Consider the following 11,683-nt stretch of genomic DNA (forward strand, 5'->3'; position numbering starts at 1 on the left):
GTGTGTACCACCACGCCCCGCTAATTTTCTCTCCTCAAAATAATTCTGTCAGGTAAATATTCTTCTTCCCATTTTATAAATAATAAAACATAGGCTGCCAGGATGTCAGACTCTTTTTTTTAAAATTCCGAAGTACTTCAGTAGCAGAGCCCAAGATTCAGAATCCAAGCCATTGTTCTTTTCTCCATCACATGTCTCCCAAAATGTAATATCTACTGCCAGTGGGTATTTCCAAGGACTTCAGCATGACCAAATTGGGCCCCCAATTTTATCATTGGTCTGCATTTACTGTGTCTATGACTTGAGCATTGGAGGTGATACATGTATAGCAACTTACGTATGTGTGTGACGTCAAAGGTCTATTTTCAGAACTTTAAGCTGATTGGGATTTTCTTAGTCTTTGTTTATTTTGGGAAGTAGTTTATCTAATCTTTACATATTCTAAGAAAATGTCAATTTTAGCTCCAGTTCAAATACTGTATAATCTCAGCACTCCAATGTAAACTCTAGAGATGAACTTGAGCAAACTTAATACATTCCATTTTGTAATGTAATAGCCAAGTTTAAATCCGACTGCACTAGGAAATGACCAAGAATGTAAGGGCAATTTAAAGCATAATGATCATATTTGTTGCTGCCGGTGGTGATGATGATTCCTGTTGCCTAAAATGACTCTAGCCAAGGAAAGCAAAGCAATCAATTCTGAGTTTCTAAATTAAAAAAAAAAAAAAGATGGAGATTTAAAGGAAGCAAAAACTGTTTCAGGAAATGTTTCTTCCTTTGCCTAAATGCAACAAAATTAATTTTCAGTGGAATATTTCCTGGCCCACATCTCAAGTCAGGAAACACAAGGGTTATAGCTCCTCACCTATGTCATTAAATATTCTCAATAAATACTCAATGAATATTCTTATCTGGCCATTGGCTGCAAAAGAGAGCTTAAGCTCAGGGGTGAAGAGTGTGCATACTACAAATAGATTTTTATGAGTTGAAATCATGCCTCTTTAATATTGTGAAAATAAACTTGACACTGTCACTTTTTGTGCTATTACTCCGTCACCTGAAAGAATGCCTAATTCATGGAGATGTTTTGAATATTAACTAAAATTACATATGCAAAACAGAGGACTCAGAGGTTGCCACATACTGTGGTGTGAAAAATATCAATTAGTATTAATTAACCAGTATAGATTTTGGAAAAAATAAGACTGGCGATGCCTTTTTGAAGGACAATTAATTTACAAGTCTAGGGAATTAGTTAAAAGGCTAGGCGATGAGGGAAGGGATGTTGATAGTAGCATAGCTTAGCCTGCAGAGAACTTGGCTGAGAGTGGTGACTATGCAGATTCTTGAAAGAAGAAATGAGACCTCACAACGATTAATTGATTTCTAGGAGCAAGCACTGCGGTCTGCTACACAGTTATTAATCTGATTGGAAACTTTGAGGATTAATCAGAAACCAATAGTCAGGAAAGATGGAATGAAGCGTTTCATTTTACTGGAGGTCATGGGTTAAATCAGAAGTAGCTGGTTTAGAGTCCTTAAGAGTTACTTGCTCTGAAAGCCTGATCGGGTCATTACTCCCCAGAGGGCCTTCACTTTTGCATCCACAAAATGTGTCTGATACTGTTTTGGGGATAATGAGCAGGACACATAATTGTATTAGAATTTATAAAGTAATATACAGTTTTAGGCTGTAGCATCATTTATTATCAAATTTTCCTTTTTCCCCTCTCCTGACTTTTCTTCTCATGAAACAGATAATTTCGTCCGCTCACTAACCTCTAGAGATGCTATAACTCATCACTACCAATACTCATACTTATTCTTGTGGTGTCTTTTAAAGCAACATATGCTCATTTTATTTTGCCAATGTCACTTTCATATTCTGCTGGATGAGCTTCTGTTATACCTTAGGAAACACCGAAAAATCTTCTCTGCAAAGACTTCCTCAATCTTGCCACCTAGATTCCTAGATCTAGACCATTCCCTTTTCACATAGCAATTTTCATATACCTCCTAGTATTCACATTGTTATTGGATAATTGTCTGCATGCCTGTCAGCTTCTCTGGATTGCAATCTTCAAGAAATAAAGGCTCATTTATTTTTGTATCCATCCCACCTGGTATGACATCTGGCCCTGTGTTGGAACTGAACAAAGCCTAGTAAATGTAATAGTATTATCCCATTGATATTGGTACTATTAATACCAGAGGGACATTTCTGTGTAAGTTTTAGACATGGTACCATTAGGGAGAAAATCATAAATGAAAGAAGAAATTTCCATTATGCTTCAGACAAAGCGTGAAAAAATCCTAACATACATTCTATATACCAGAAATAATGCTACAGTTTTAATTTAATGAGATATATAACCTACTGTAGTGCATATTATGTGAATCATATCAGTTTTTCAAGAATAATGCTAGGTATTTCTGAGTCTGAACTGTTAAAAGGGTGATGGAGCTCTATCCTGTATTTAATGACTGTCACTCTATCCCCCAAACTTTTGCCACCAATAAACACAGTCACATCCTAAATCCAAACATGTCCTGATCTGCTCCCTTCCTTTTTTTCTCAGTAGCTGTTGATTTTATCATGAGCTACAAAGTCCCAGTAGAACTTTGATATCACCATTCTTTCATTACATCCACTTGATGTTGTCCTCTATTATAGACAGGGGTGGGGAGTTGCCACCATTTGGACACCTTGGCACCGACAGGAGCTACAGTCAGTTGTTTCAACAGTCTTCTGGCAAGTTTGATTAGCCCTGAGCAACTGAGCATATGTTTAAAACCCTTGACCAACAGCACTTGGATTTCCTTATGCTCCCATCTCAGTCTAGAGCTAAGTGGACTGAAATCAATACGCACTTGTAGAAAGCTAGACCTGTGAGATACATTCTAAATAATGCAGCATATCGTAACAATCAGGTGGTGCATAATTCCCTCCATCTAAAACAAAATTGATTTTTGTCCTCTAACTGTTATCCTTGCTCTATAGAGGGATCTATTTTCATTTAAAGTTCCAAACTTTGCAGCCATGCACCATAAACAAACACTAAAGGATTTCATAATATTCTCAAGATTGTCCACTCTCAGGAGCAAAGAAGAGCCACTAAGAATGCTAAAGGCCCAGAAGTAATAAACCATCAAAAGCTCCATTGCAAATGCTCTGAAAAATCCCTTTCCTTCCATAGCTCAGTAGGATGCAGCTCTACTTACACTTTCTAGTCATGATCCAGATAGCTGCCTTTGGCCTTATCTGACCCCTTTTCTCCATGTTGGAAAGGGAGAAAAGAAACACGCACATCACAGAACAAAAGGACTAAATGTTGGATTCTTGTTTCTGCCAATCCAATGTCAGCTGCAAAAAGAAAAAGAAAAGGAAAGCCAGTTCTAAGCAAGGGCTTCTTATTCATATGCATACGGATCTCCTGGTGATCTTGATAAATTACTGCTTCAGTAGGTCTGGGGTGAGGTATGAAATTGTGCATTTTTCACAAAATCCCAGATGCCATCAGGCTGTTCAGCCAAAGACCACATTTGGACCAGACTGTTACTCAGAATTCTAAGATTTCTCTCCTTCCAAAATTGTTGGGTCCTGGTTATGTAATCAAACTCCAATCTAGGTACTGCTGGGAAGGGAGCTTGCAGCTTTAATTAAAGTCCCACGAAAGTTGCAATTGGTCTTAGAGGTTATCCAAGGAAGTCTGATCTAATCACAGGAAATCATTTCAAGATATATTAAGAAGGCAAAAGCGGGGTCAGAAAAATTCAAAACAACAAAGGGGTTTGGTAACTTGTTGCTGATTTGGATTTAGAGGGAATATGAAAAGGAACATGTTATCCTCAAGGCATAAGGGAACCCCCAGCTGACAGTCTGCAAGGAAATGGGGTCCTGTCACCACAGTTGCACCTCTGAAGAAATGGATTCTGTCAAAACCCTAACTGGAGTTGAATCCATCCTCACAACCTACAAAAGAGGATGCAGTCTCATAGACACCTTGATTTCTGCCCAGAAGGACTCTTCAGTAGGAGCCCAGTTCATTCTCACTCTTCCCAGACCCCTGATGCAGAGGAACTGTAATGTAACACAGAGATATTGGGTGGTTTTTTTTTGTTTTTTTTTCCAGTACCAGGAGTCGAATTCATGACCTCGCTCTTGCCAGGCAGGCGCTGCACTGCTGAGCTAAATCCCCAGCCCTGAGATGTTGTTTTAAATGGCTTCATTTGTGACAGTTTGTTAGGCTCAACACTAACACAAGTGGGAAGGATCTTGTTCAGTTCAACCAACTGAAATCTTCCCATTCAGGCATAGGTAGAGAGATTTTTGATCGATATTCCTCAATATCTAAGGCTAGAATTATTTTTAATGAAGAGAATAAGTAACTTGCAATTAGCAATACACATATAGTCATCTCATATCTTTCTCTAAATTTACTTCCTTGACTTTGAAAAAAACCATTTAATTATTTTTTGGGCTACAATGTCCTCAAATAAAAAAAAGATGAATAATATCTTTCCTAAACAATAGGAAGAAATAATTTAAGAATAATACCCAAAATAAGTGAAAAAGTCCTGGTAAACTATGGAAGGATAGACAGAATCAGATACTGTACAAATTCTGCCTCATTGAACTTTTCTCATAAAAGAATGTCCTGAAGATGTTAAGTAGCCTAATTTACTGTTCAAAAATCTCATCATTCCAAGTGAGAATAGATGAAAGTGAACATAAACACTTGGAAAATACTTTATTGTCATTCACTGTTTTTATTGGAGATAGTAATCTCATAGCAGAGTTCCAGGTATAAAGTTTATCATGTCTTTTTTAAGATCTATAAAGTAAAAACTGTATTTTACTGCATTAATTGGAGAAACTAAGCTGTTCCAACTTTCTCTTTTGCTGTCAAATGCACTTAGGTAGATTGTAAATAATTTAGGTATTATTTGCAAACAAAGGTTTGCCACAGCTGACCAGAGTGGAAAGTTCTAAGACTTATGGTTTGGGTGAGTCATAAATTAGGGAAGAAAAAGGCAAAAGGATACTCAGGGTTAACAGAAGACTTATCTAATATTTGATACTTTCCCTATGCATGCTGCCAAATCATTATTTTATGGCAACCTTTCCTCTGTGTTTAGTGTGTGTTAACTTTCTGCAGTGAGCAGATGTGACCACACACATTCTGTTTGGCAGAAGGCAGATGCCAGCCTCTGAAATGGGTGCCCAGTTCCAAGGGCAACATCTGGATCCCCAGCTTGGCTCTGTTCCTCTCTGCGCTTGTGGCTATACAATGCCCCCTGGAGACATTTTATGATTAGACTGCGACAGAGTTGGCACGAATGTCTTGTCTCCCTGGCAACCACATTCCCTTTGATTCTTATACATCTGCTTGGTAATATACAGTATTTGGGAAACTGCTCCCTACCTTATTTCCAATCACAAAGCTGATGACAGAAGACTTTTGTTGAATAGGCTATCATTTTTCCTGGGTGTCAAAAAGCTATTGTTTTCTAGGACACTCACAACTGCATCAAATTGCAGAATTCATCCTCTCTGCAAAGCCACTAAGTTTACAATGGAGTTTTAAACCCCAATGAATACTCAGTGGCACATTTTGAACATGTGAGGGTTTTTCAGATGCCAGGAGCTATAAGCTGTTTGGAGCACCCTGCCCAGTCTTCGCTTTTTGGATAAGAAAGTCCTACTCAGAGGAGCCTATTGTTTATTCTCTCTCTGTCTCTCACTCCCTCTCTCTCTCTCTCTCACTCACTCACTGTTTCTCTCTCTCTCCCTCCTCTCTTTCTCTCCTTCCCCCATGGTAATGAAAATGAGGACTTCTTTATCAGAAAGATCACCTTGCCATGCCCTGTGTCTGTGCCTTTATTTACCCTCTCCAGGCAAAAGACTATTTGTTTTTTTCTTTTTGAGACAGGGTCTCGCTATGCAGCTAAGGCTGGCCTTGAGCTCACTTTGTAGCCCAGGCAGGCCTCGAACTCACAGTGATCCTCCTGCCTCAGCCTCCGGAGTGCTGGGATTACAGGCATGTGCCACCATGGCAGGCCTGAGCAAATGACTATTAACAGGTGGTATCTCTCAAGGTGTTCTTTTGCCTGCAGAGAAACAGGGATAAAATTGTTCCATTTGACAAAACTGACTCAGTTATTAGCTATCTCTAGGTAATGCTAGAGAACAGATTAGATTTTTTTTTTTTTGGTTTTTCTCCGGTACCGGGAACCGAACTCACGACCTTGCGCTTGCCACACAGGCGCTTTTGCCGCTGAGCTAAATCCCCAGCCCCAGATTAGATTTTTAAGGATGAATCTTTCTTTCCAGGTCATTTTTATGTATTTCCATTAGTAAAGATTTTGAATAATGTGCAGAATGGAAAGAGTTAAAATATCACAAGAATCTATGATGGTTAGGGATTTGCTAAAACCAATTTAAATAATTACATCTACTTTTTAGGATGAGAGTATGTGTATTTCCATTTCATAGATGAAGAAACTGAGGATCAGAAAAGTACAAGTTGAGAGGGAAGTAGAGAAAACATAGCATTTAACATTTTTAGTCTAATAAGTTGTATCACAGGAGCAACACTGACTATGCAAACCAAAGGTGATTACTCCGACAGGGTGGCCATGAAGGGAGGTGCAATGGATAATAAATAGCCTTTAAGAATTAGAGTAACTTCACTTTGTTAGGAAACATTGGAGTTATCAGCATATGATGAAGGACAGTCCAAACAGAGATAATCTTTCAAGCTATGACATAAGAGGAAGAGGTCATGATATGTAGTGGAGCTCATTTTCACTAATTCCTAGAAACACATCTCAAATACTACCTCACATTAAAAATCTCTGATTATTACTTTACCAATTCCTCCCAGTCCCCCCTGCCAAACAACAACAACAAAAAAATGGACCAGTTATCATCTAAATAGGTCCCTGGGAAACTAAGCTATATCATTAGAATTCAGAAGATAGTTCTTTTTAGGATTGATTTGAGTAGATGGATAAGTGTGCAGCCTGTGCGAATGCCTAACTCTTAGTTTGAGCACTGCTGTGTACTTTTATGGCCAAATTTCTGGTAACCACGGCCTTTTGGGTGTCAAGGACCATCTTCCTTAGCAGGATTAGTGTTTTCATGCTTTTCCATGTCTCATTATTGTGCCTTTCTTCTGGCTATTATCAATGTTATTTCCTGCTGTGTTTTTTGTTGTTGTTGTTGTAGTATAAGGACAATGACAATTTTTGTGAATTTATTTCAAATTCCCATCTTCAATGGATCCACATGTGTAATCACACACAACTGACTGGAAAGATGAACAACTGAATAATGAATGAACCTATAATTTTGAATACTAAAGGGTACCCATTATAGCTCAGAGAAAAATCTAACCTCTAGTTAATACTGGCAGATCCCTATTTTGTCTGTGATCTGAGTAACTTTTGATTACTCATAAGGTCTGAAAAACTTTTGGTTTCATCATCTCCAAAATGAGTATTAATAAGAGCTCCTATTCCTACTTCATCCAGTTATGTTAAAAGTTCAAATAATTTCTGGGAAATGCTTGGACAGAGCCTAGTAGTGGTTAGTCTGTATAAGTATTTTGTCTGTGCTGGCTTGCAGGACACCAGACAGAGGTCTGTAACGAGATTCTTGACAAGTGATCTCAGCATCCCCACCTGTGGGTAAAGGCAAGAAACTGAATTGTACAGAGTGAGAAGTTGGGCTGTAAATTGTCTGTTAGCCGCTGTCCTCCAGAGAGCTCCTGAGGTGTGAATGCCCTTCTGGATTATGGTAATGTGGGATCATGGTGTGTCACTCGTGGGAGGCAGCTGTTTTCAGCAGAAAGCAACTCCCAGAAAGGACCACTTCCAATAGTAGCTAAAATAAGCCTTTAGTCATAACGGAAGGTTTGGGAAGTACAGTTGAATATAACTAAATCATTTCATAGCCCTTTTGTATTAGAATTGTTTTTAGAATTCTTTTGGTTCTTTTGTTCATTGCTAACTATTTTCTTTCTTCTTTCATTTCCTCACATAGAGAACTACTATTTGAGAAGTGCCTGGCAATAGTACAAATAGAGAGCTATGTGCTATAAGTATAAGTATATAACAGGTGTGAAACAAGTTACAAGATATAATAAACACATATATATCCATAAATTATGCTTTATCTTATAAAATATGTAGCTTTATAACAACTTAGAAGGTTAGAAAGGAATTTGAAATTTAAGGCTTCATACATGCTGATACTGCAATACCCAGTCTCCAGGCCCTAAATTATTATCTGTGCTATGTCTCACCCTAACTCTGTGCTGCTGTTTTTTTTTGTTGTTGTTGTTTTTGTTTTTGTTTTTTTTTTTTTCCTCCGGTACCAGGAACCGAACTCACAACCTTGCGCTTGCCAGGCAGGCGCTTTGCCGCTTAGCTAAATCCCCAGCCCCTGTGCTGCTGTTTTGTCTTTCACCACAAGAGCACACAAAGATGTTTATGGAATCCCAGACTGCATTTCTAAGTGCATCTACAACTCTGACAGACAGATGTCCTTTGGCTGTTTCTCAAATGAAAGATGGACACAGTGATGGCATAGTCCATCCTCAGAATAGCAGACATGGGCCAGAGCCTTTCAGACTAATCTGAAAACAACTGTGGGACCTTTAAGGAAGGAACTCATGTGGCGCCAGTTACTTGGAGCAAGGTTCAGGGGTGAGAACCTTCAGGTAGACTTATCCTCTTGGTGCTGATCTGTTCTGTTCTGTAGAGAGAAGTCAACTGGAGGAGGACCACAGTGGGAACCCTATAAAATTCAGATGCGATGACCTAAGTTTCTGGTTATCCCAGAACCAAGGATTCCCTGTATGTTAGAATGCTGATGCTAAAACTAGTAAAATCTTAGCCAAGTAAGAATAATTTTTTTTCATCCTTATAAGACTCAAGGAAGGATCCCTCTTATTCAGGTTTAAGGACAATATTAACCCATGACACTGAAAATATATATGGTTTTGCCCCAATTTTCTGCAACGTATCTCCTAAAACTGCTGGAAACTCCAAGGTGATAAGCATCCTAATGTATGCTGATGAAATGACTGTTAAGGGTTCCTGGGGAGCCCCAAAATGTGGTCTTGTTACCAGGGAAACCAGTTATGGGATCAGAGGTATTACAGGTTGTATATGGAATGTCTTTCAAACCTCATGTGTGGATATGAGCTAAAGTGTTGAAGGCTTCTTCCTCATCTGGTGCTGCTATTGGGACGTGGTAGACACTTTAGGAAGTGGGGTGGGGTTGGAGGAAGTAGGTCCCAGTGGGCATTGCTACTGAATGGTATATGTTGTCACCAGCCCATCTCTCGCTGTTTCTCAACAACTGTGAGGCGAGTAGCTTTGCTCCACCATGTGCTTCCCTCCATGATTATTATGCCTAACCACAGGACCAGGAGCAATGCCACCAGGTGACCATGCATGAAGCCCTGTGCCAAAATGTCTTTCCTTCTATAACTATGTGAGGTATTTTGTCAGCATGACGGAAAGCTGACCAACCCAAGAAAGTGCAACTTTCATCCTTACCAAGTTTGGTAAGGATCATCAGTGGTAAATGATTTAATGAATTATGCTATGTAATGACACCTCCCTAAACCGCAAAGGATGGGTTTACAAGAGCTTGCAGACTGTTGAATATTCAGAGGTGCTGAGAGGGAGGATAACTGGCAGGGCTTTGCACCTCTTTCTCTGTATCTTGTTTATGTCTCCCTTCCATCTGATTGTTCTTGTTGTCTCTAATAATAAACTGATCATCTAATCTGAGTTCTGTGAGCCATTCTAGCTAATGATCAATCCCAAGGAGAAGTTGTAGAGATCGGTGATATACAGCCAGACCTGCAGATGACTCCTGGACTTTCAATTGATGTCTGAATTGACAAGCATCTTACAGGTCTGAGTGCTTAACTTGTGAGATCTGATATTATCTCCAGGTAGTGTCAGAATTGCATTAAAATGTAGGGCACACAGTTAGTGTCTGCATAGAATGTGAGGACTGCTTGGTATAGGGAATGATCCACAGGTAGCGTCAGAAGTGTGAGAGTCATGTGACTATAGAAGAAAAAACTTGTTTTCTTTTCTCTACTTACCCCCTTGCACATCTCTCTTCCTCTGATCCTCTCTTCCTCTGATCCATGCTGTTCTTCTGGAGGACTGCTGTTTCATTCCACCCTTTCTACATGTAATTCTCTTTCATACTCTTCACATCTCAGCTTGATAGACTCTTCTTCAGAGGTTGACCAGATGTCCTTAGTAGAGTGATTAGATCTAGTCTGATGTTTCTTCAGAGTATGTGCTACCTGATCATAGATATCTGATTGTGGTTTCAAATTTACATGTGTTTCATGCAGCAGAAAATCACTCATTCCTCCTAAGCATCCTAAGAGTCATAGAACACATGCGCTTTATCGAGCACAGTTGCTCATGTTCAAGAGATCAGCAGCAGAGTTTTCATTTTAGGGCAGTTTTATGATGTAAAGTAGACTATTCTGGAGAAAGGAGTAATTTATTCTGGATACTTTGATTTTATTGTTTATTAAATATGTACATAGAGAAAAAGACTTCCAGAGAAGGTTTCTTTTCACTTGTGACTGAAGGACACTGATTAAATTATTAATTAAATAACAAATATGGATTGAATCTCTAGCATGACAGCATCCTCCCCAATATCATCATTTAAGTTAACAGTTACATGCTTATTGAAAACAAAAGAGAATGATGAGGCAATTCTCCCTGGGTTTCAGATAGTATTTTCAGCAAACATGTCTCCAAGAAGATAACTTTGGCCCTGATACTTGTGAAGGTAGAAGAACTAGGCGTTCGGCAGAAGGGTACCTGAAGCAGAAGACAGAACAATCATAAAAGCCATGAGATAGGGAGGATTTTGTAGATGGAAGGACACGATGGCTGGAATCCAGGCACAGCAAGAAGAGCATGGGTGAGGGTGATGGAAAACCACATGGAGACCAGAAGGTACATCGCCTCTGTTGCCGTGCTGAGGAGTCAGTGTCGCCTCCATGCGGCACATCTGCCAACTTCCTATGTTTGGGCTTAGTACACAGCATCTGGGGGTTGACACTGGTATGCTTATGGGACAGGAGAACTTCTCCAGGTAAGAATACCCAGAAAGGGAGGGGACTAGTAAGTGAAGAAAGACATAAAATAAGACGAGAAAAAACAGGAAATAGAAAACACTCAATAAATTTAACTTTTATTAAAAGTCTAGGTAATCTACTAAACTCTCTAAAAGTTTATTAAACTCTTTAATAAACGCCACAACTATTTTTCTTATATGTATAATGGGGATAATAATGCCTTCTCACTAATAAAGAAGTTATGTTCCACTTATTAATAGTTTCTCCATGTTCATAAAATTAATACAAAACCAAGTGGCCTGATTCCAGAAAACATTCAGAAACAACTACATGATTCAATTGGCCTTATAAAGAATGGGAGAGCTGAATGCTGGGGAAAGCTGAACGGATGCCAGTGGCATACATTTCATGAACAAAAACATCTTAAAATGTAATTTTTAAACATAAAATTATTTTCTTAAAGTATAACATAATCTTATCTAGATGAATTATTTGAAGAAAACTGTATCAAATACCAGTACTTATAGACAAGCCCTGTGAACATT

At 38.9% G+C, this 11,683-nt stretch overlaps 1 protein-coding gene across 1 annotated transcript in view; it reads right to left on the bottom strand.

The window, feature by feature from the left end:
- Positions 1-11,062, bottom strand: part of LOC102014278 (smad nuclear-interacting protein 1-like) — a 22,852-nt gene extending 11,790 nt beyond the window's left edge. The window contains 2 exon segments of the mRNA XM_013516108.1: positions 10,243-10,423; positions 10,879-11,062. Coding sequence (XP_013371562.1) covers positions 10,243-10,423; positions 10,879-11,062 — 365 coding nt within the window.
- Positions 11,063-11,683: the final 621 nt, after the last annotated feature.

This window comes from Chinchilla lanigera, unplaced genomic scaffold (assembly GCF_000276665.1).
Source record: "Chinchilla lanigera isolate Chin_1 unplaced genomic scaffold, ChiLan1.0 scaffold00032, whole genome shotgun sequence".
NCBI classification, from domain to species: Eukaryota; Metazoa; Chordata; class Mammalia; order Rodentia; family Chinchillidae; genus Chinchilla; species Chinchilla lanigera.